Source organism: Lissotriton helveticus, chromosome 11, assembly GCF_964261635.1.
Source record: "Lissotriton helveticus chromosome 11, aLisHel1.1, whole genome shotgun sequence".
Lineage (NCBI taxonomy): Eukaryota > Metazoa > Chordata > Amphibia > Caudata > Salamandridae > Lissotriton > Lissotriton helveticus.
Window position 1 is genome coordinate 204871202 of NC_136072.1, and position 26378 is coordinate 204897579.

Below are 26378 nucleotides of genomic sequence, written 5' to 3' on the forward strand. Positions count from 1 at the left end.
GGTGAGAGGGGAGAAAAAAGGAAGGGAATGGAAGCAGGGTTTTTTTGTGGCCAGGTCAAATAACCTGCACTTATGCCCCCACCCTCAAGTAATGTAAAAAAAGAACTGAAAAGCAAGCACTGAAAAATAAATATTCTAGGAAGCTGCAGTTAAAACTGACTTTTTTGACAATATTGCTCCTTAAAAAAAAAAAAAAATCTATTGTGGGAAATTTGTTCTACATCATCTAAAGCTGCATCCAGTCAACCAGAGGTGAGCTCTGCAAACTCTATGGAAATGGTCGGTTTGCAGTCCAATCTAAATAGTTTTGCTCAGTCTTTTTGGCAAATATATCCTTTTCCAAACAGCTGTTTAACCCCTTCAGTGCTGCGCGAATTCCGCTGCGGTGCTGAAGGTTCTAAAGAACATATGGACCCATGACGGAACGGTTCCGTCATGAGCACAGGCCAACCGACGCTCATGACGGAACCGTTCCGTCATGAGCACCGAAGGGGTTAATAAAAATGTTTAAAGCCAGAATATGTATTTATTTCAAAGTTGGTTATCAGGTTCCTTGCATATTAGGTGAACATCCTTCCAAATAATAATGTCACTAACTTCCTCCTGAACCAGTCGCAGTGCTAAATATTTTTTTTAACGCACTTCTATATAAATATTGATGTATTGCTTTTTTTGTAATTAAAGGAGCAACACTCTATTTTTTGGCCCTGGAGCTGTGGATAACCAGCATTGACAAACCAATATGTGACCTGTTGGCTTTCACAATGATTTTTAGCCATACTATACAGTGGAGAAGCTCACAGACAGAGGGCAAGGGAATGGGCTCACAGACAGTAGAGGGCAAGGGAAAGGGGAGCACAGGGGAAAAAGTAACGCACTAGCATCTAGTGAAATGAGTGAACAATTTATAGGGTAGCCATTCTGCACCAGATCTTTAATGTGGCACACAGCTAGCAACGAATTCATAAATAATGAAAACATGTTGTAAAGAACATCATCACAAATGCCTCTACTTAAGACTCTGCTTTCTCGAGTTACAGCCAGCAGTTAATTCACTTATAACTTATTCTTATCAGTTTTAGTTTCTATTTCATTATGTAGTTGCTCGGTTCCCTTTTCCTCCATAATCTCACTCATCTTGCCCTTTCTTGTAAAGTTTCCATGCCATTAATGAGCCGGCAGACGGACATTACTGTTTAAATATCCTTTTCTAATATTCCTTTTTACTAATTATGTTATGTGATCACTTTGTTTCCCTTTTACCTTCTTGCTTCTCCAGCGCTCCTTGGCAGTTCTAATTGGGTTCAGCGTTATTAATTGTCCTTCTGCTCTTCTGCTACACGTTGTAGCTTGAAGTTTTATTTGTTCTAACATTCATGTGTTGAGCTGCTGCAGACTCATTCACTCATGGGTTCGAACAAGGCTAGACACAAGTCTGCTAATTTGTCTCGCTTAGGAAGTGGTGGGGTTAAGGAGATCGATCTTTGTAGAAGACCAAAGCGCTGGCACACAGCTAGCCTGTAGGGCACTGATCAGCCTGTTTATTCATGAATGATCATTCTAGAGAATGTATTTTTTTGGGGGGGGGGGGGGGGGGGGGGGTTTGCATTGGCGAATATGCCCCTTGTGGTGTGGAACAAAGTTTCAGCAGCCCTTGTTTTCGCTTCTGTCACATTTGGTCTCTGGACAGGTGGAAGAAGTCGACTGCTTGTGTGGGCTTTACGTGTCTGATAGGGGCTTAGGGGCACACGTCTTATTCACTCACAGCTGTTCACTGCGGTGCTGCTACGCTCTAAACCTCTCCCCAAGCCAGGTAAGCTAAGATTTCTCTGGTGGCGTCTGGCGGCCCCGCTGGACACGGCGGCAGCGCTGACAGGTTGACGACATCCCGGCTACAAAGGGTGTTTGTTGCCAGAGGGGTTTCTTCTAATTGCATCAGAGGCAGAGGCAGTCACCTCCATTAGCCGATGCAAACTACAGCACCAGCCCGAAGCGCATCACGCACCCCAGTCACAAGAGACCCGCTCATTTCCGGACTGCGTCTCCCCAAACCTCCTTCACCCCATCCTACAGGTTTTCTGCTATAAAATCCACATTTGTATGAGCGCTGTCGCTCGCAACACTCTCCTCTAGATCTTACTCCTGAAAGCGGTAAATCGGCTCAGGCTCGCGCGCTGCCAGAGTTCCACATTAACTGCAGTAAGTAACCCTGCGGTGCGCCGGTTTTTAATGAAATACGCGTGCCCTCACATGAGCGTCTCGAGGGCATGCTTTCGTTTCACACCAGCCTGCGGTCCTGCAAGAGAGGGGAGCCAGGGCCCCCGACAGTTCAGTTGCAAGGTGACAGCGGTGTGCGGTTCAAATCTGTCAGTGTTTGAGAGAGAGTATTTGTAAATAATTACTGCACGCGTTGACATACGTTGCCCAGTTGTTGCATCATCTCATATCTTGTGTTGTGTTTGCCGCCTCTGTAGACGTTTAAATTAATATTCTCCAGATACTGCAATAATCCGTTCCAAATCAAGCGCGGAGTCACGCCATTGCGAGTGATTAGCTACGGTTGTCTATTTCAAAACACTTATTATCCGGCCCTAAAAAAGCCAAAGGGCTTCTTCCCATTAGCGCTTTTGGCTTTGGCAATGAATTTTAGGTGTTGTGCTTTAATGCACTTTATTTATATTAATGAAAAAACGAACAAACTGGGGAGTGGGTTGGGGGACGAATCTACAGAGGGAGGGCCGGAGAGGAGGACGTGGACGTGGATGGGCGAGGACATACAAAATGGGGAAGCACACGGACAACGGAAGGTAGACTCGAGCGAGGGAGGCAAATGGACAGTGGAAAGAGGAAGGGGTTGTGGTAGCAAGCAGAACGGAGATCGGAAGGAAAGTGGCAGGGGCGGAAGGTTGGCAGAAAGTGGGCGGGATGAGCTGAGGAAGCAAGCTGACCGCGGATCACGGTAGGGACTGAGGATTGAGGAAGCAGGCTGGCAAGGGAGGATGGGCAGAAGGGGCTGCGCAAAGACAACAGAGGGCAGGGGTGGGAAGAACACGAAGCGGGTGGGAGTGGAGGGAAACTACACAGACTACAGAAGGTGGGTGGAGTTGGAGACACAAACGTACAAGAAAGTGGTGGGGAAGCAAAAAGCTCAAGGGAAGGTGGATGGGGAGGAAACAAGAATGGTAACTGAAGGAGGGGGAGCTAGAGGAACGAAGAGGGGGAGAAAAATGAGCAGTGGTAGGAGGACACAAGTTGTGCCCAGGGGAGAAACCAACACAAAAGGTGGAAGAAAAAGCCTACAAAAATCTTACAAATAAGAAGCCAACAAATTACAGTGACAACAAAGCCAGCCAATGGGAAGCACTAGGCGTGCTCCAAGCCCACTGTAAGCAAACAAGATGTCTCGTAGCAGAAAACTATGCGCTGTCTTAGGCAAGAACTAAAAACTGATTCAATTATTTGAGAACTTCACATGGGTTTTTGTGTCAGTAAAGGTATAGCATGTAGAAGAAGTGGAACAAGCATAAGGAACAACCAGAACTCCTACTTTTACTCTTCTCTAGATTTATAACGCTTTCCAACCCCAAATAGTTAAACAGATGGTGCCAAATAATTTCAGCAAAAAAATTGATGCTTACTAAAAGCATGCAACTAAATGTCTAAAAGCATAATTTTCTTCTTGCGTTATAGGTTACTTTGTTCTAGGGCTACATTATTAATAATGTTTTTGTTTCTTTTAGGTCTATGCTTGTATGATGGTCTTCTTTCTAAGCAATATGATTGAGAACCAGTGTATGTCCACAGGAGCATTTGAAGTCACGTTCAATGGTGCGTTATAATTCACTCTAAGCCGGTGTACACTGCAATAATCATTAATTTGCAATTCCTAATAATTTGTTAGAACTATTGTTCTGATTGAGAATTCTAGCCGCAGATTCCTCTCCTTTTGAATACTCCCCAGGTGTCAGACTGGATCTGAAAACTTTTCGGCAGTACCTCTGTGTGCCGGTAGGTGGCAGCTCTGCACTGACGCCCTCTGCTCTGGAAATGATATGCAGATCCTATGTAGGCACCATTCCCATGCGCTGAGATCTATTCCTTTCTATACACACCCCTCGACCTGAAAAGTCATGAGTTCTGAGGCCACTGCGTATTTTTCCTTTTTGCTATTTTGACATTTTTTCACTCTTTTGAGACTGCTTTCCCAAATGTTCACACTCTATCCTTTCGTGGCTTGTCTGCCACACATCTGTGACTGACCTGGATGTATAGGGCCTCTTACTGCACCTTTTTGTGTGGTTAACTTCAAGATTTTCTGGATGCACTTGTGGATAGTTCTCCCTAGCCTTCAATATTCTCCCAAGCCCCGGGAAAAATGCTTATCACAACCCACCTGGAGAAAGGGAAAATGGGCAGGTGTCTCTCACACTCGATCTGTGGCGAGTTAGCCTCACCCAGAGGCAATTTTTAGGAGTCAAACTGTCCTGGCATATATGTGATGACCCACTCCCAGCCCCTCAAAATTGCTAACTACTCTGTGGGTCAATTGTTTGCAATTCAAAACCTGTTTATTTTGGACTGTCAGCTAATAAATCTTGTGTTTCAGAATGCTGGTAATTATTATAACCCTAGCAGTCCTAATGAAACCCTAAATGAACATTAAAAATACCCAAATCATGTTCTGCTGCACATGATATTGCTTTGAGACCTTATCTGGGGAACACTCACAGATAACGTCTTGGGTCTAGTCAGTATTTTTTTTCTTAACCTTCGTTAAACCCTGGGTAGCTGTGGCTGCGAGCTGTAAGGCTTGTCAAAGAAACTTAGAACAAATGCAGTTAGGAGGCCTTCATAACCGCATAGGAATCAAGCCCTGTCTGAATCGGATTGGGAACGTGTCCTTCCGACCGACTCAGAATGGTTTCCTTCTGACCGAGTGCAATGGGAGTTAGGCGTTTGAAATATCTCAATCTGAACCCGACGGCATTTGGAATGACTGTACCATATGAGCAGAATCAAACGTCTCTACGGGCCACGTTTCTGAACGACCCGAGTATGATGCTGGATTCGGACAGCCTTTCTGAATCGTTCCGTCCTACTCTAATCAGCAGTCCTAATCAGACTTTGGGGTCCCGGAGCAGGCCCCCCTGCACCCGGAGCCTTCCCAATCAGCCCCTTGGGGGTACCCAAGGGTCCCCCTTTAAAAGCCATGCACAGTGTGGCAGGCCCAGGGGTTGCCCGACTTTCACAGGCTCCCCCTTCCATCAGTGGGAGCCTATGCATTCTGTTGGATCATAGGCTCCCATTGAAGTCAATGGGAGTCCAACCGAATCATATATGGAAGCATCCGGATGCATCGTACTCGGTCGGTCGTATTCTCCCGATCCGAGTCGGTCGCAAACCATCCCAAACCCATTCAGTAAGGAAGATTTCCAAACCGCATCCAAATCGGGCCCTTAGTGTGAAGTGTTTAACAGCACAAAACAAAATATGAAAATAACACCCCACTATAAAGATAAAGCAACAATTTATTACAATAGAGTTTTTTTATGATTTTTTAGAGACCTTGATCATTAAAATCCCGTTGGGTTCCAGCGATATAAATTTTAGAACTTTTTATCTATTTTAAATGCAACTGCAGTCAAGCATTGGCAAACGACGTTTGAAAACGTATGAAAAATTTGAAAGAGTTAGTGCGAGTACTCCAGCTCTATTTGGGTGACCAAATCCAGCAGTGATAAGGTCTAGGAGCACAGTAACGATACTTTAAACAGTTACCTGGCCACCACAGCGTTTTTGAAGTAAGTTCCAAACTTTAAAGGACAACTGCCATATTAGTCAATAGAGTGGTCATGATGCTGAGGGATGCAGCAAAAATGCTTAAAAGAATGCCCTGGGTTGTGGTGCAGTCACCGTGGCTGTCGCTGTTGTATTTTCTTTGGCCACCGGTGATGTGGGACAAATGGAATTGTGGTTGCTTAAAGTCCTCTACGTTCCAGTAGTCTGAGAGCCGATGCCTCCCTACTGGTTTCACTACACCATTGTTGGATGCACCCTCTTTGGTGGAGGCTGGTGTCCCTTGTGAACAACCAATCCAAACGTGGGCAGCCCTCCTGAGTGCACCAGACTCTGGTGCAGGTTTTGGCTATTTTAGATTTGCCCTTTGTTGTGCCCGGCGACTAGTGGCAACAAAACCTCTCCTGTGACTACCACTTTGTCTGTTTGGGCTCTTTCAGCTCTTGTTATCCTGAAGCTGGTTCCAGGAGAATTGATCCACTGGGTCGCAGGTCTTAGAGAGGCTGTAAAAATCAACTTTTACTGGGGTCAGGAGCCACAGGCACAGTCCCAGTCTCTCTAGCCCAAAAGTGAAGCATATGCTGTCCTCTTGATGGTGCAGTCTTTATGTGGTTCAAGGGCAGCAGGACAGTCCTTCATCGGTCCTCTCTTTTCCAACGAGACCTGACAGGGTGCCAGGGGTGCCCTGCTTATCCCAGTAAATGGCCCAGAGTGAACTACGCGGTCTCTAGCCAATGGGCTACTCTGGCCTCTTCTCTCTATTGACGAAGTTCCTGTGATCTGTGGCATCTGGCTGTCCCAGAGTCTCCCATTCTTGCCCCCTTCAAGGTGGCACGGCCCTTACTCAGTGGTTGGGAGCAGGGTTTCCCACCATAGAGGTTAGGCTACACACCCATGGGAAAACAATTTGACCACAGATTTCCCTCCCTTAGCTCTATCCCCAAATTGTCTGCCATAACAAAAGGCATCCTTATCAGGGATATTGCCACCTGCGGCCCTTTAAAGGTGGCTTCACCTTTTGGGCCAACACCCCGAGCGGCCATCCTGCCTTTGTTCCTGGGCCTGGGTGTCGTTCACACGTTTCCTCAGAAACTTGTCTGTGTCAGTGCCTTTGCAAGGCTGCTGGAGTGAGGAGTGGCAACTTTCTAAAAGTTGCTTTACTTAAACAGTGACTTTAAAATCTGGCCCGGACATTATGTATGGTTTAATGTCATACATAATGTGATACCTTAGCTGATTTTGTTAGGTGGACCCATTCAGAAGTTGGCCGGGCTGGGGTGCCACCTGGGGCTCCTAACCTTTCCACAGCAAAAAGACAATTTGGAAGTGTTACTGATAAGACGTATAGAAAATCATATGTCTTACGAAGTAATATACAGCTCCCTGACATAGGTCTCTATAGGTCTTCCTTACGGGAGGCGTACATATATTACTTAAGGGAAGTGGTAGCTTTGTCGTGCCAAAGTTGAAGTGACATTGTCCTACGCTGCCCTGTCAATTTGCAGTGGCAGTCTGGGGTCCATTTTGTCTGTCACATGCAGAGTGGCACAACTAGTGCTGAAGCTCTGGGTGAACACTGCCTAACATGCCCTGGGTGGTTGGGTACCACATATTAGGGGCTTATAAGTAAATACGTATAGGGTTAGAACACTGACCCCGGGGTCTGGTTAGTTGTTCTCAGTCCACTCGGTGTCAAAAAACCAGCATCAGTCCAGAGAAATGTGGGGGTGAACATGCAAAAGGGGCATTTCCTTAACACTCAATTTGGTGTTGTGATTGGCATAATCTACAGGAGGCCTTTGGTCTTGATACTTCCCAGACACTTCTCTTGTTTGTACTATGGCCCTGCCACAGAGGAAATAACTGCCTTCTCTGTAGTTATGTGAAGAGTGGTGGAAGTACTTTACTTACACCTCCCCACTATTGAGGTGAACATCAAAGTCCTCCCAGAGGTTGTCCAGCCTGGTCAGGCACCTATGGAGCATTTCCTGCAATTTAATTGAACCCTCGTGGAGACCCTTTTGGGCACTTTGGCAAAATGTTTCCAGCCACTAGTGAACAGGGAATAGTTTATCGCTATATATATCCACTTCGGGCAACCCTAACTTTCTTTCACAACATATCATGCCGTAGATCTACCAGCAAAGTAAATCCAAACGCCTTTCCTGCCACTCTGCTTGACTATAAGTCAAAGAGAATAAGAGACTTTTGGCAAGCACATGTTCTCTTCTGCAAGCCTCGCTTTACATTCTGTCGGTGCCAGCTAGGCTGATACTCCCACGCATTGTGGGACTTATTGGTCCATATTTTACCAGCAGTATCGAATGACCTTTGGGTGCCTTAAACCCACACTACGCCGAATGGCTGTCATGCAGCAAAATGTGTGATCCACTCTGGCTTGGACACGACTGATTACCTAGACAAGGCAAAGGACACAGCTGTGTTGCTACAGTGCCTTGCCCGGATTGGGTCTTCGAGTTTTTCCAGGCACTCTTAATGATTAGGCCATTTGATGCCTCTCACCTGTTTCACAAATTAGTGGATTCAGCTCTCGAGTGGGGCCATTGCACGATCATTGGGTTTGTCTATTGCCACCTGACCATTCCTCCAACAATTTTGCTCACTTAGAGCGGATGTTAAAGGCCTTGAAAACCGCCATTGCCAAACGGCACTACTGGCTATGCAAGCTCCCCAATCATTTTGTGACTGAGACTGCGGCTCACAACTGCAACAACCAGGGCATCGGGGGCAAGATTCGGCTCCACTCCCTCCTGCAACCGCAGCCACAATACTCCTAGAAAGTGCATCCTTTCCAAAACACAACCACCCAGTTGGAGGTAGGATTAAGGTTAAGATTGGATTAAGATAACTGGAAATGTTTTTTGTTTTAAAAAAAAAACACATTTTCCTTGAGGCATTACAGACAACCAGACCGCGTTTTTTTTTATTTGTGTGAGCCACAAGGCATACTTGTTAAGGATAGGCCACAATAGCGGAACCTCTTTAATTGTTGAGTTAAACTTGACATAGGTCTGTGTTCAAGAATGTTATGCTTGCTTTCTTCACCAAGGCTGTCTTTTGATGGTCTTCAACATTTAAAGCACCGAAGGCTTCTGTGCTGGAATTGTTCAGCCTTTGCGGTAAGGTCACTTGATCTTCTCTGTTGTTAAAGCCAATCCAGTCTGCTTTTGCATCCTGTTATATAGCCACCTTCATGATTCCACTGATAACCATTAAGCTGAGCTCCAGTCACCAGAATTTTATGCCAGCAAGGATGTCTATTTGACATCTTCAGTAGAAGCAATTATCCAGTATTAGGGTATTTTTCATAGATTCACATGCCTGAATCATTCCCGGTCGTCGGGCTGGGAGTCTCTGGTACATAAATAATGTCCCATTAGACATATAGAGTAATAGGCCAAAGGCCCCACATTAGTAACGCATCCATGTCCTTTTGTAAAAAGGACCAAACTCTAGAGAAGAGCCAGTCTGCTATCACCTCCCTCCTGGAAGGAGCTCCTGTCCCTCAGATTTTCTACCGCACATTGTGCTAAGGGAGACTCCTCTGAGCTCTGCTCAGTTTACTTCTCTTCTGGTTTTCCAGGGTTTTCTTGCTTCATATTTACATCTTCTGACTGAAGTTCTTTGGTTCTTCAAGGCTGAGACACCTAAGAAAGGTCTTTTTAGGCCCCGTGGTTCCTGTGGAAAAAAGACTTCATGTAGATGACTAACATAAAGATTGTCTCTACTACCTTTACCTGGACCACTCTTCTAAAGACCGCAAGGTATGTCGTATTTTTTCCAGTAAAACCCTCAAAGATCGGGAGGGACGCCTTTTAGTTTGGCTGCAGAGCCTTAAGGACAGAGACAAACTAGAGTCCTTTGACGAGAGTGAGGACTCTTCCATACCCTCTAAATCCTCTCAGAAAAGACCAAGGGTAGCTTCTCCAGGCTCTTCGTCGCAGCCTCCTCAGAAGAAGACACTTAAAGTCTTCAGAGGGACATTCTAAAGCTCCACCATTGAAGGTGTCCTCTCAGGAAGTTGTTCACACCTTTAAGAAGCCTTCTTCCACTCCGTCGACGACTACATCGTCGACGGTGGCTTCAGCGACGAGAAGATCTGTGTCTACAGCCTTATGTGTGACTTCGACGACGACTGTCTCCACGTCTGTGGCGGTGTCGTCATTATCCACGACGAAGACTCCATCGTCAACGGCCTGAAAGACTGTGTCTTCGACAATAAAGATAAAGAAGACATCGTCTATGTCGAAACAGTCAACGCTACGATCGCCGACAACTGGGTCGTCTACGAGCTCGACGATTAAGACTGTCCCCTCGACGTCCACTCCACCGTCGACGAAGGCAACACAGTCGACGAAATCTCCATTGTCGACAATAACTCCATCTGCTATGAAACCTGTCGACGACAACACGGTCGACGGGCTCGTCGACGACGACTGATTCAAATTTAAAAACACATACGTACATCTAAAAATCACTAAGCGTATGTTGACACCGGCCCGACGTCTCCAAATAGGGTCCAACCACTGCCTCCAGCATGTCTTCTGGAAGAGGAGGATTCTGACTAGGGCAGTATGTTTCAAACCGTGACAAGCCCCTCTGAACTTAATGTAAAGTACCAAGATAGTTCAGATGAGGACCACCAAGATCAGGAGGATCAGACAACTTATAGGGAAGAATACCAACTGCCTCCTCCACCTGTGTTTTGCCTATCTGGATCCTTTGTTTCAGACCTACAATACCTCATTACAGACTATAAACAGAGGTTTCCTACATCTCCTAAACCTCAACCACCAACAGTGTCTCCACCACCAAGACCACGGCCTCCACCTTTGAATTTACAGCCGGAGCCTGTCGTTTCGCCGCATCCTCCATCTACTGATGATGAGGAGGAAGATCCGCATGAAGAGGGGGAACTCCATGATTCCCAGTCTACCCATGATGAATGGGACCACTACGTCATTCCCTGTCTGCTTCTGCGCAGGCTGACTCACCACCTGGGGATTCCATAACCTAGTTGAGAGAGCGGCTCAACGTTTTCAAATACCCATGACTTCACACCAACAATCTTGTATGACTTTTAAGGAGCCTTTAAAAAAGTCGGTCAGATCTATACCCATGATAGAATACTTATGGGGTCAGGGTGTGAAGATTATGCATAACCCTTCCTTGGTGCCCCCGGTATTGCCTCGCCTGGATAAAAAATATAGAGCGCCCGATACTGCTCCATCTTGCTTGATAGGACATCCCAAGCCGGACTCTGTCATAATGCAGGCCCGTCAAAGAAATTCAAAGAATCCTTCTGCCCCGCTAACCGGTCCTCTGGATAAGTAAGGCCGAAAGCTGGATAACATCTTGAAGCATTTTTCTTCAATGTCCGCGTTGACAGTACGGGCGTCCAATGTCTTGGCACTGTTAGGACGTTATAATAGACAGTTATGGGCAGACCTAGCTCCGTATCTGGCAGCCTTGCCAGAAGAATCAAAAGAAGAAGCAAAAAAGGTCTTGCTGTAAGGTGAACCCTCAGCATCAGAGATAATTGATTGCGCGATTTATATTGCATCTACTGGATTTCAACAGCTGGCTGGCGCAGCAGTGTTAAGACTCCAGGGTTGGTTTAAAGCAACTTCATTTCGACCTGAAATACAAACGATAATCTTGGACATGCCCTATGATGGACAGCTTCTTTTCGGGCCGCATATTGATGAAGCTCTCCAAAGTATAAAAAAGGATACTGTCACGGCCAGAGCTTTGGGTACCCTCCAATTCAAAAATCCTTCCTTTCGCGGATCAAGAAAGAGAGGGCAGTCCTCTTCTAGAGGTGATTACCAGAATCGGTCGTCCTTATCTTCTGGTCAACAATATCGACCGCAGTACCAACAGCGTCAGCAGCAGCAATAGTCCTATACTAAATCCTCCTTTCGTGGCAAGGGTCAACAAAAAGGTGCTGCTCGACGACAATGACCCTTCACTTCAGCCAGTCTCCATTTCATCTCCGCCCTCAAAAGTTGGAGGAAGAATTTCCCATTTTTTAAAAATTGGAAACAAATTACAACAGACCGTTGGGTTCTGCAATTGGTTAAATTCGGTCATTCGCTGGAGTTTATTCAAATTCTTCCCCGAACCCCTCCCCGACCAATGCTACACAAAATCTACGTATTCTTCTCCGGGAGATTTCACTTATGCTCCGGAAGGGAGCTATAGAAAGAGTTCCTCTTACTCAACGGGAGAAAGGATTATACTCGTGTTTTTCCTGATACAGAAAAAGGAGAAAAAATGGAGACCAATTTTAGACCTGAGATTCCTCAATAGATTCTTGAAGAAGCAGTCGTTTCATATGGTGACAATTCAGGAAGTTTTACAACTTCTAGATGCGGAAGACTACATGGTGTCTCTGGATCTCCAGGATGCTTATTTTCACTTCCCTATTCACCGGAATCACAAGAAGTTCTTCAGGTTTGCAGTAGAGGGCAGAAACTTTCAGTTCCGTGTCCTACTGTTCGGTCTCAAATCTGCACCACGCATTTTTACAAAATGCCTCTCTCCAGTGGCTGCATACCTCGGGAAGGAACACAATCAAGTTTTTCCATATTATATCAAGGCACCATCCCTACAAGACGCGTCCAGGTCTTCCAACATTTGTCTACAGCTTTTCAAACGCTTGGAACTCGCACTCAATTGGGACAAGTCGGTCCTCCTGCACTCCCAGCGTATAAATTTCCTAGGCGCTACCCTCGACACAAGCCAGAGGAAGGTGTTTCCATCTTAGGAATGGAAGGTGAAGCTTCTGTCATTGGCTATTCTCATCAGTTCCAAAAGGTCCTTAACAGTTCGCCTTTTCAAGTCCCTGCTCGGAATGATTTATTTATTTTAGATTTATTTTAGATTTATAATGCACATGGCTGCCCCAGCAACGAGGCGTCCCATGATGTCATCATGTATTTTACTGGTTCCACATTGTCATCTCCGCATGCGCCCTCTTCAAGAGGCACTCTCAGCTCAATGGATCCAATGCACAGGTTAATTCGACGATATCATACCAATGGCCCCTCAAATGGTCAAGTCTGTGCAGTGGTGGATTTGGCCTCCGAACCTTTCTCAAGGCTTGCCTTTCTTGCTTCCAGCTTCGCCGCATATCATCACAACAGAATTGTCACTGGAAGGTTGGGGAGCATTCCTCCAAGAACTGCAGAGAAGTGGGAAGTGGTCCCCCTTCGAGAAAAAACTTCATATAAATCTCCTCAAACTGCGAACGGTCTTCCTCGCCCTTCAAGCTTTCCTACCAAGAATCAGGAATTCTCTAGTGCTTGTGCGTATGGACAATACCACAACAATGCAGTATCTCAACAAACAGGGAGGGACTCGCTCGCTAACACTCTCTCACGAGTCGCAAAAAATCTGGAACTGGTTGATCCTGCACAATATCTCCCTTCGGGCAGAGTACGTCCCAGGAACAGACAACATTCTGGCCGATTCTCTGAGCAGGTCACAGACAACGTGCCACGAATGGGAATTGGACCAGTGGACCCTCAACCAAATATTCTCACGATGGGTCACTCCTCTCATAGATCTGTTCGCTACAAGGCAGAACTCCAAATGCTGTCACTTCGCAAGCTGGCATCCCCAGAAGGGATCTCTAGGAAATGCATTTTCGATAGCATGGTGCAACGTCTTTGCATACGCTTTTCCACCGTTTCCAATGATTCCCAGAGTTCTCAGGAAATTGAAAGCAGAGCCTTGCATGCTCATTCTGATAGCCCCAGCTTAGCCACGACAGCATTGGTTCACAGAGCTTCACCTTCTCTCCCTGGATCCACCAATCCGGTTGAAACCGTTCCCTTCTCTCCTCACAATGAACAATCAGCAAGTCCACTATCCGGATCCGTCCTCCCTCAGGTTATCTGCTTGGCTGCGGAGCTCAAGGAATTTCAGAATCTAGACATTACACCAGATTGTAGAGCTGTTCTGGCTCGAGCGGACAGTACTAACAAGACATACTCTTTAAAGTGGAAAAGGTTTTGCATTTGGTGTCAGTCACAGAAAATACACCCTTTTTCTTTTTCTCCAGTACAAATATTACCTTACCTTCTCCATTTGGCGAACTCCGGTCTTGCTCACGCTTCCATTAGGGTTCACTTGGCGGCAATATCCCGTTACAGAAGATCTTCTGCTGGCCCTGCTCTATGGTCTAACAGATTGATCAAGCAGTTTCTTAAAGGCTTGTTCAGGACTTTTCCTCCTGTGAAGACTTTGCCTCCTGCTTGGCAACTCAACACAGTTCTTGCACAGCTCATGAAACATCCCTTTGAGCCGATACACAGAGCTGATCTCAAGAATCTCTCTTGGAAAACGGCGCTCCTTCTCGCCCTTACTTCAACGAGACGAGTAAGTGAACTCCAGGCTTTCTCAATTCAGGATCCTTTCCTTCAATTCAAACAAGACTGGGTGATATTATGAACAAATCCAAAATTTATTCCAAAAGTCCCGTCGGACTTCCATCTCAACGAGCCTATAGTCTTACGCTCTTTCTTTCCAAATCCTCGTACTATGCCAGAGAGGACTCTGGATCTGAAACGCTGCCTAAAGTTTTATATTGAGAAGACAAAGACCTTCCGCAAATCCAACCAACTCTTTGTCGCTTACAGTAGACCTAGAAAAGGTCTTCCACTCACTAAACAAAGTATCTCTCGCTGGATCTCTGCAGCTATTACATTCTGTCACGAGCAGGCGGTAAAACCCCTGCATTCCACTAGAGCGATTTTTACATCCATGGCACTCTTCGCAGGTGTGCCTATCAGACATTTGCAGAGCGGCAACTTAGAAGACACCGCATACATTCACCAAGCATTACTGCCTGGATACAGAACTCGTGAAGGATGCTGCAGTGGGACAAGCAGTACCTAGTCATCTTTTTCGATAGAGGTGAGCCTTCTTTTCATCCCACCATCCTTTCTTGTATACGCACATTTCTCTATTGTATTTCTTTGATGGCATCTTTGCTTACAATTTGATGTTTTCTATTTGTCACTTTGATATGTTATTATCTGGTGAATATGTGTAAACTGTACCATCTGAAATGTGCTTATCATTGTTTGCTACTCTGATTCAGGCATGCAAATCTATGAAAGATACCCTGATACTGGATAAGAAATGTGTTACTTACCTGTAACTGCAGTTATCCAGTATTGGTATCTTTCATAGATTCACATGCAACCTTCCCGCCTCCCCTGGAAGGACTCATCTAATTCTCTCAGTAGTACGCCTACTTAGCACGGCGCTTACGAAAATCTAAGGGACAGGAGCTCCTTCCAGGAAGGTTCTAGAGTGAGTTGATAGCTGATTGATTCTTCTTTAGAGTTTGGTCCTTTTTACAAAAGGACATGGATACGTTACCAAGGTGGGGCCTTGGCCTATTACCCTATATGTCTAATGGGACATTACTTTATTTATGTACCGGGGACTCCCAGCCCGACGACGGGGAATGATTCAGGCATGTGAATCTATGAAAGATACCAATACTGGATAACTGCAGTTACAGGTAAGTAACGCATTTCTTCTCTGACACGGGAAACAGCTTTTATAATGAGGCTTTTACCACGTTGTGCCTTTACCATGCATTTTTTACCATTTGTGTTACCATGTTTATGCCTTTTCAATGCATGCCTTTACCACACATTTAAAGTACTTTTATTTTTTTAGGTTGAGCATTCAACATCTTGTGTGTGTGTGTATGTATGTATGTATATATATGTATGTATATGTATGTATGTATGTATATATATTTCTCCATAGCGACCACTCATTTCCACTGGTCCAGCCGCACCAACTCCAGCAAGCAGCAAACAAACGCCAGGATTTTCCGTTCTCGTCAAACATAAAAGGTTTATTACAATTTCAAAAACATGTGCCCCAACACAGGACGCCGACACGTTTTGGCTTCCGCAATCTGGGCAATCCCGTTCCCACTATCACCGTGATTAAAAACAGTAAAAGCGGTACAAAAGGGGGTGGTGATGGACGGAGCATCTGAACCAATCAAACACTCACACCCAGTCAAAAGATCTGGGTTTAATCCATCACCGTTCTTTAGCCCACTCTGCCACCACAGTTCAGACATGGCTATATGCAAATCAGTCTGACCCTGTGCCTCATGGGAACAGTCTAGCCCGAACTGCCAAGCCATGCCTTCCCAGGACCGGAAACAAGCTTCCGAGGACCGGTTTCTGGCAAAACAGTAAACGGGCATCGCATTAATCACTCCCATTTCCTGTTGACTGCAACTAGACTGTGTCTTTCAATTCCTATTGTTCATTAGCGACCGCCATGTTGAATTTTCTAATAATAATAGTAGTAGTGGTAGAACTTCATGATTACTAAAACATATATACGGTTTTCATAAGTATGTTAATTCTAACATAGCTGATAAATCTATTTAAGACATATTGTTGCTCACTCCTTGAAATTATCTCTGCTGGAGAAGTTATCTCTTATCCAAAGTTAATTCCGTTCACATGTCAGAAAAAGTGAAAACATCCCCTTTAACACCATATCGTTCATAGTATTCTCATCTTCAGCCACTCATAATAGAATATGTGCTCACTCATTTCATAAAGTGCACATGCTCATATCATTGTACTAAGTGCAAATGCATAAATCTTTAAATATACATGCGAAAACAAGTCCGTGTAACGCTGAACCAAGACTATCTATAAAGATTCACATACATCAGCATGAGTTCCTATACATTTAAAATGTTTATACAAATGTATAAATAGGAGGCGCCAGTCACCCTATTGCTGAACCAAAATATCAACAGTGAAAATCCACATGCATCAGTATGTTACAATTCCAATCTGTATCCTTCGACATTGGCACCGATCCATAAAAAGTTAATGTGCTCGGCATATTCTTCAGGTATGCATCAATGTCCGACTACTATTCACTGTATTTTAAAGTGCAAATGCTTGTAAGTAAATATATACCCATTTTAATTTCCCAATGGGTTAAGCGCACTTATTAAATCACATAAAAACGCAATAAAGTGCCAATACATTAATATAAACACATCCTATTCAATGTATATTTCAAGGTATCTCTCTAAGATAAAACACTACTTCTAGGGAGCAGGGAATGAGTGATTATTATCTATAAAGAAATGCAATCCTTCACAACAAAGAGGAGATTCATGAACTGAGTAGAGTGAAGGGTATTCCCTTAATTCTTGAAAGCTCATAAATACCACATCCGAATATTCCTCCACAGAGTGCCTCCCTTATTTTTTATGATTATTTATTATTGTACCAGATGGGTATACCTACCATCCCTCATATATTCCTCCCTCTTGTAGCATTGCCCTAGTATGGTGTCCTTGCTTTTGGAGGACTATTTTACTACTTTGTTTCCTGCTCCTCCCGTCCCTCACCCCTTCTGCCATGTGGCCTACATTCTTCCAGCTACTACATGCCAGTCCTACCTACTCCTGTGTCGAGGTTTTAGTCCATAAAATTCCCATTTATCCTGCTGTTGTCTTATCCCTGCAGCTCCTCGTCTTTTTACGGGTCACAGAACTCAAATACTGTTCCACTGAATTACGGATCATGTAGTTCTTTTTTCCTTTAAAATGCACTAAGTGCACCAATGGCATGAGCTGCATGGACAGCATGTCCCATCATCACATGCGCTTTCTCACCGCGTTGATGTCCCTGCTATCCCAGATGTTCTGTCGGCGTTTTCAATTAGCCCTGGTTATGTTGTTGATGGCATGTTACTGGTGTAGGTAAATCCTGTCCGCTGGTTGCTGCTGGTGTACGCCTCCAAATCCTCATACTTTCCTAGCATGGCATGGCATTCTTCAGACCTGTTCCTGTCACAGAAAGATGTATGACAGATATGTGGATTCTTCCACGTGCATTCTGCTGGGGTTATGCTCTTAAGCTTTCCTCCCGAAGATAATCAACTTTGTCAGGAGGCGCTGACAAACCTTCTGCGTACACCGAAGCTGCAAATGCAGCGTTCTGTGCTTTCCTTCAATTCTCATTGATTTTCAATCTGCACATCAGCCAATAAGGGGCGACATTCAAAACATGTGCGTGAGATATACTTGCATTGATGACAATCTAGTCAGTTGTCGACCAAACTGATTGGCTTCTTTTCTCACTAAGTGAGTCTGTGAGTGAAACCCGTGTGGAGGATATGGGAGCCTCAACATAGGTCTTATGGCCATGTGCATGGTACTAAGCCTTCCAATGAAGTAGTTTCCGCTCTCACCACTGAGGTGCAGTTCTGAGGGTTGATAGAGAGTGCAAACCGATTGGCCAGGAGTACCAGAGTTGGTCAAAACCCGATGTCTCAGTTCCAGCCTCAACACTCCTTACCAGCTCGAGTGCTCATGCAACTACTGGGAATGATGGCGTCTTGCATTCTCATAGTTCCCTACGCAAGACTTCAGATGCGTCCCCTACAGGAATGCTTAGCACATCAGTAGAACCAGGATCAAGGTCAGTTATCAGATCTAGTGTTGGTAGACGGCCGCACCCATCGCTCTCTGCAGTGGTGGAACACACAAAACATTTTCAAAGGGCACCCATTCAGCGACCCGGTTCCACAGATAGTACTGACAGCAGACTCATCACTGACCGGTTGGGGAGCGCATCTCCAAACGCACACAATTCAAGGCATGTGGAGCTTCCAACAAAAACAGCTTCATATAAATCATCGAAAACTGTTAGTGATTTTTCTGGCTTTGAAAGCATTTCAAGCTTAGCTAGTAAGCAAGACCCGTAATTTGTACAGACAACATGACAGCCATGTACTACACTCACAAACTGGGGGGAGGGACGCACACTCCCTCCAACTAATCCTAGTTGCTCCCACATGGGCACGTTAACCATGATTCACAACCCCATTGGATCTCTCGGTAGTTCCTAATTAAAAACTACGTCTTGCACCCAATCTCCTCACACAGAGCCATGGAGACATAAAACACCCAGACCCCAGTCAACTCAATCTGGCGATCTGGCACCTGAAGTCCTAGAGTTTGGCTATCTTAATCTACCAGCCAGACTGTTTTAATATTATCAAGGAAGCTAGACGTCCTACCACAAGAGCCTGCTATGCAGCAAAGTGGAAGTGGTTGTTATTTACTGTAATAACCACATCAACCCGCTTGATGCTTCCGTCCAAAACATTATATGCTCTTTGTTACATCTGCAATATTCCAATTTAGCATACACGTTTATACTTTTACGTCCATCTGCTATAGCTTCATACCTCCAAAATAGACCGCATCTATCTACCTGTCATTAAAGCGTTTATGGAGGGACTCCAGAGTTATTCCCCCGAGACGTCCACCTGCTCCAGTGTGGAATCTCAACATTGTTCTCACCAGACTAATGGGTCCACCCTTTGAACCATTGCACAGATGTAAACTGCAATTTCTCACATGGAAAGTTGCTTTCCTAGTTGCTATCAAATCACTCAGAAGAGTGGGTGAATTTCAAGCATTAACTATAGAAGAACCTTTTTTACAATTGCATAAATACAAAGTAGATCTTCGGGCCAATCTTAAATTCCTTCTTGAAGTCATTTCTGCTTTTCATATCAATAAATCTGTTGAGTTGCCTGTGTTCTTCCCTCAACCAGATTCAGTGGCCGAACGTGCACCACACACATTAGATGTGAGAAGAGCATTACTTTATTACATTGAAAGGAGAAAACCTTTCTGTATCAGCGTTGTCGCTTTTGCTACGCCACACAAAGGCAATCTTATATCAAATCCGCTATTGCAAGGTGGATAGTCAAAGTGCATTTAAATATGCTATGCAAGGGCTAAACCAACATTAACAGTTCCCCCTAGAGCACGCTCTATACACAAACTGGGGGCTTCTATGGCATTCCTAGGAAATATACCCATAGATGATATGTGCAAAGCTACACCTCACACATTCCCAAAACACTATTCTGTGGATGTGTTGGCAGCACAGCAAGCTAGAGTAGGCCAAGCAGTTTTACGTAAACAATTTCAGACCACTGCAAAAGCTACAGGTTAGCCACTGCTTTGGGAGATAACTGATATGTAGTCTATGCAAAGCGTATGATGGACAGCTCATATGCGTTGAACGGAAAATGCTACTTACCCAGTATGCATCTGTTCTTGGCTTGTAGAGCTGTAGAGTCATATGCGCCCTTCCGCCTCCCCGAGTACCTATACATTTGCAGTAACATCTTACTTGGATACATGCATTCATCGACATCTCCTTCTTACTAACTCCATTATCACGCTCTGCGGTAACACAATCTAACGATGGAGTCGATGCCTATGCGCACTATCACCGAAAGGAGGAGTCACCTACCTTGTGAATGGAAAGACTTCTTCAAGAAAAACAAAGTGCAAACATCCGGACCCAACACTAGATGGAGATCAATGCAAAGCATATGACTATACAGCTCTATGTGCCAAGAATAGATGCATACTGGGTAAGTAGCATTTTCTTTTTTTACCGCTTGTGTTTTTGAGATTCAAATATCTTTAGATCAGTGAATGAATTACCTTTTGGCCTTACCTCCATTTTTCTTACATCAAGTGTGATGGGGTCTTCAGGACCTAATTCTAAAAATAAAAGGCCATTCTAAAGTGACTCCTAAGGATGTGTGAGTAACCCCTTGAGGGCAGAGAACCCCTTCCCCTCACTATATTGCTTATGTTTCCCATATTAGATGTTCCCGTGTGGTCAAAGTTGGAGTCTGGTCAACTTCCATCCTTGCAACAGCTTGTACAGATTCTAGACAATGAAATGAAACTAAATGTGCCCATGGATGCCATCCCACATCATCGGTCATAGCAACATCTCTTAGCACTGGCAGCATCTTGTAAGTACTGTTTCCTTTACTTCCCATTACCCAGGTTCCATTTCCTTCTCTTACCTTGTGCACATACTTTACTAATTTTTGATTGCGGTTTGTCTCTTAAGGTAGCCAATTTATTCCCAACTGCTTTTTACATCTGGGTTTTAATATTGTGTGATTATCACACAATTGGTTCAGCTAAACAGATACAGGTTACCCAGTGGTAATGTTTCTGGTTGTTAGTGAAAACGCAAATCAAAAAAAAAATTAAAAGAACCTAATCTGTACACAAATAACGGTTGCAATATATACATGAATGAATTTTAAATACAAACCATTTTTGAGTTGATGTGATGTTTTGGCCACTTCTGTCGGAAGGGATGGTGTATTCCTTATGACAGACAGTGTTAGGTAGTTGAGGAAGTCTCCATTCTGTTTGGGGAAAAACAATGTTCACAATTCAAAAGTAATCCGCTGCATAACTAGTAGTTCAGTCTAAGCTCCGCATACAGGCGCAATAGAATTAAAACACTTCCACTGGTGTATGTCACCAAGGTGCTAACAAACCATCTCTAAGATGCAGAGTAAAAAAGACTGATCATTTAGTTCATGTTTACTTAATAATAAGCTACCCTAGCGCTGTTGAGATATTTCCAAGAAGATATCAGGAGCCTGTCCTGGCAGCATGTTTCCTCTGGACACCAGCCCCCATGGAATTTCCCTTATCTGTACCTCCCTTGTGGATTATGGACTCTGTGGCTGACCCAATTTGTCCCAAGCTTTGAGATCTGGATGTTATATATCATATGTAACTGAACCCCTTCAAGCATCCAGTCTGTTCACTGTCTAGTTTGCCTAGACAAGGTCTTCAGTATTCTTCAGACTTTTTGGATGCTGTCGGCCAGAGAGACCCAGAGTATAGCAACCCTTGCTCAATTCCTGGTGTGAGTTCCAGAAATCCTAGAGCATCTTTTGGGGCAGGAAGACCAGCCCCATGGTGCCAGTCCACTAACCCAATCAGCACTGTGAACTCCATTCCAGATTTCAGTCCTGGTTGCCGTTGCTTGTACACTTGCTGATCCTTCTGAAATAGATGATTCCTCTGTGGATCCACCTGCTAGACCACCTTCCACGGACAGCTTGTGTGGGAGAGCTGGACACTGATCCCAACATTGGTACCAGTGACCACCAGACCCCCCCCACACTTCCAGCTAGATGTTACCAGGAGTTATGGCCTGGGTTGGGCAGCACTCTATACGGACACCAGGGTCCTACCACAGAATGAAGCAATCTAATCCTTGGTTGCACTCTTCCCCAAGCTGATACTAAGCCCGGACATGTCCATAAAGCCCCAGTTTCTCAAGCTGCCATGTTGATTTTGGATATAGCGCATGGGCCCTCGAGGACTGTCCATTTTTTGCATTCCGAAATACCCCAGCTCAGTTTGCGTGGTTTGTGGCAGCTTCCCACAAGGATTTTTTTTTTTGTTGCAAGCCAGTGCCATCATGGTAAGTGAATGCCTTTCCTGCTGTGGCAAGAGTTCCAATGCTGCAGTTATATTTTACAAGCTATGTGAAAGAAGAGTAGAACGGCCATACTTTGCCTCAGCAGGGAAGCTGCTGAGCATGAGTTTCAAGGGGGGGGGGGGGGGGGGCGTTGAAGGAGGTCCTGTCTGGCTGAGAAAAAGGGGTGGTCCCAGAACTAAATTACACAGTGCAATTTCCATAGGGATTTTTGAACAGTGCTACAACCAGAATGGCTGAACAGAATTGCACCAAATTTAGTAGAAAGCTCAATCTTAACCCAGAAAGTGTGCTTTGTGTGATTTCTGTATACATTTGTTAATAATGCATAAATCTTGACAGTCGGGTACCTGGGACTCCGCGGGCACACAACTTCAAATAAAGAACATTCCGATTGTCCAAGGTTTTTTTTTTTTTAACCCCTCGATCGCCTTGCTCATGCGAGTCCAGTGGGAGCTTGCGCTCTGATTGGCTGACCACAAAATGAAGAGAAATATTGCACCCACCATTAAAGGACACCGGTTCTTGAGCCCCATGTCCTGAAAATGCAGAGAAGAAAAAAGGTATAAGATAGAAGGGAGGATTACATCGGCGTAATGGAAATCTTGCTCCAGCCAAATGAATGTCAATTATGGCATTGAGCCTGGTTCAAGGGTGTTAGACAAGAGCCCAGATAATCCTTATTGCTGCTGAATGGCCAAGACAGTGCTGTTACAGTGGTGTATTTCACCTCTCCAAAGCACCTCACTGAAGGCTCATGCAAGCCCAAAATCCAGACCAAATTCCTGGGATTTTTCCATTCAACTCTAACATCCTTGAACTTGCCAGCATGGTACATTTGTTCATGCATCATGGCTTCTTGAAGTTGGCGAAAGACTGCATGAACATTATTTAACTATATAAAAGGCTGTAGACCAGGCCATCATATTCTTGTAGATGCAAAACGTTCTTCCAGTGTTGCCAACAGAACAGCGTAGACTGTCTGCTACAAATTTAAGTTTGTGTAATTATGATCACATTTGCGAAAATTATGCAGAATTAAGCACAATCACACAAATTTCAGATTTGGCACTTGGTGCTATATTTTAGCATGAAATGCATCTTTGCGTCCATTTTGACGCGAGGAAGACCTGCTTTGCACAAAAAAAGCACAAACCGCAGCTGCTTATCTATTCAATAATTCCATTTGTTACCATGCACTTGCTTAAATGCCTTTCTGGGAATAGCTCTTTATTATCGACATGGCATAATATCGTAATTTCAAAAAATTGTCATGTAACAAATTTAACACAAAATTATCCAAGACTATGCCAGCGTAATGGAATTGTTGCTTGGGTCTACTCAAAATGCCAATGGCAGCATTGAACCTCGTTCACCTCCGACCTGGTATCTGTATGTTTAATCATAATTTTGAAGGATGTTTGCGATGTGTGGGTCTTCCTTCTTGAAACTTTCCTTCGCTTATTAGATCATCGAAGTTGCATTTTTTTGTTAAACTTTTTTTGTGAATGTCTTTAGCAATGTAATTCTCTTTTGATAAACTTAAAGTGATTTGTTTATCTCAGGGTGTACTAACAAAAGTGGATTGATTGTACTGTTCTAGTTTTCAGGCTTTTCTACTTTTTTAGTACAATCAATCAATGTATTCAGTTACTTTTATTTTGGTGCAGGAATTCTGCTCAGATTTTTTTATCTTCTCTTTCAGACCTATCCGTGGATATTTAAAGGCAGCAGCGTGGCTGAGGTTTATGAAGGCCTGCACTGAAGACAGATGCTGTTGGTGCAGGCTGGATGCGTTTCCTTGTAGTCTAGCTGTTCCTCTTGAATACATTGGTGGAAGACCGCGCCTAAGTGCTGGCTTAGCCTTGCGCTCTTCACAGGAACGGAGTGCAAAACTATTTGTATAGTTTCAGCCTTATGGATATACACCCCTTAATTTAAAATATAGTTACAATAACAATGCTGGCATTAATTGTATTTTTATTTTCTGTCATGTTTTACTTTCAAATGGAATTGAGTTACTTAAGGATTTTTCTGCGATCTGTAGTCCTTTTTATATGAATGTATTCTTGTATAGTTTTATTTGAAGCTTTAATAGTTTGGATGAGCCTGATGACGGTTTTATGTACATGACAGTTGGATTCGTAAAAATACCTGACTTGGTCAGAGGTGCATATTTTTAAAAGTATGTGACCTAATTATGTGAATTATAATATATACATCTTTATGAACTAAATTATTTGCAAATAATGACATCATTTTGTGACTGCAGAAACAAAGACTATCCAATTAAAATCTTTGCCCAGCTAAGTCTTGCAACTCAATTATGGAATTTTTTAATGTGATCCTTTTTACCTATTCTTAAAGACGCAAATTAAATTGCATTAAAAATATGAGAATAGGCATGGCTTGTTTGGACGCTTTTTTACTGCTGCTCTTTGCATTTAATGTTTCATTTAAATGTAGTTTATGCTTAGTAACTCAGTAGTCGTCCCTTAAATTAGTCTTGTCCTACATAGCATGTTGTAACTGCAGCAGGGTCTTGCTTTTATCTCCCATATCGGTTTCTCCCCATTATAGAGAAATATGTATCAAACTTTCTATGCAGAACATAGATTTTTACTCTAGGTGCTCCAGGTAATGCAGAATAGTGCCATTAAATGCAGCAGACGTTTGAACATATTACCCCACTACTCCTTAGCTCTTTCTCCTGTGTCTGCACTGAGTCTGTGACATTTGCAATGCAATTTATTTAAGGTAGCTTGAATGGCAAACCGTGCACTGTTAGTCAAGAACCAACTTTTTTCTTTACAGCTCAGAGTGTTTATGATGGTTCAGAAAGAGGGGTCAGAATGGATCGCTAGATATCAGCAGTATAGCTTTATGTTCTGCTCAGGTGTAGGTATTTAAGCAACCACAATGGATGCAAGTGTTGGTAGGGATCAAAGTGATTAAATAGCATCCGTGGAGAGACTGATTGGTGAGGCAGGACTTGGCTGATAGAGAGGTTATTGGGCTTTGTCAGCATGTCAGGAAATCTCTAGTTGTAGGTGTGCAAGGTGGTTCTTTGTAAATACTCTGCAAGCAGAGACCAGCCCCCACACTCTTCATATCCCACTGGCTTTGTATCAAAGAAATTCTAAGGGACATGTTTTCCAGAGGGGTGGTAAGTTAGCAAGCTTTGGCCTTGCAACCCACTCTACCAGGATAGCCCCTAGAGTTTTGTGTCCATTCAATGATGGTGTGCCCATCATCTATGTGGCTTAAGTTGAGTATGAGCCAGGTTGTGTGGATCTGGGCTTTGTAGACATTTTTAAGATCCTTTTAAGCAGGTGGCATTCCAGTAGTACAGTTTGAAGGAGGCCTTTGCTAGAACTGGGCTTTTTTTGTAAGAAAGGTATAGCCAGGCACAGGATTCCACGCAGGTGGTGATTAGTGATCGAACACCCTTCTTTCTGACTCGAGTAACCTGAGGCGTGAGGGTGAGAGCCAGGTCACATCCCTCTTGAGTTGCAGGTTTTTTTACCTGTTTTTGGGAGTGGCCCTATAGTCTGGCTAGAGGGAAGGTAGAGTTCAACCATCCACAGAGCCAAAGAGTAGAATGTTGGTCTATTAAACTTTATCCTTTGCTGGATATCTTTCATGCCATATGGATACAGTGTGACCTCACCGATCGTTTCTCTAATATTTGATGTATCGCAAGAACTGGGGTCATTTGCCTTCCTGTAGGAAGGATGTATGTGTAGTTTACAATTGCTGGTGAATAGTGGAGTCCATGTGGGCATGCTGCGTGACCTGGTTCTTTGTTCCGTGAAGGCTGCCTGTATCCAGTGCCAATGGAATTATGCAATTCTGCAGCTGCCGTGTTTCCACCTAAATATGAATCTGATGCTTTTGCCAAATAATCACTCACCTACTTTGTAATTTGCAGATTGTAACATACGAAATATTTGCTAAAATGTGGCAATACATGCCCCTGCAACTGGGACGACGGTTCACAAAGGTTGACTGATGACCTTTCAGTTGATTATTACTGATTTGTGTGTTCAACTGGTACTAATAAGGTGAAATGTTTGCTCAAACAGTGTTACCATGTGTACAAATTTGAAAATAATGACGTAGAACTGTCAAAAGGTGTGCTGCATTAGGCTGCATAATTGACCTTTTCTTTTGATGTAATTTTGTCAGTCCTGC

At 44.1% G+C, this 26378-nt stretch overlaps 1 protein-coding gene across 1 annotated transcript in view; it reads left to right on the plus strand.

Moving 5' to 3' along the window:
* The window catches only part of SELENOT (selenoprotein T), a 109083-nt gene extending 84494 nt beyond the window's left edge, over nt 1-24589 (plus strand). The window contains exons 4-6 of the mRNA XM_078667210.1: nt 3741-3828; nt 20533-20685; nt 23890-24589. Coding sequence (XP_078523336.1) covers nt 3741-3828; nt 20533-20657 — 213 coding nt within the window. The 3' untranslated portion in view covers nt 20658-20685; nt 23890-24589. The remainder of the gene's footprint in view (nt 1-3740; nt 3829-20532; nt 20686-23889) is intronic.
* The last annotated feature ends 1789 nt before the right edge of the window (nt 24590-26378 follow it).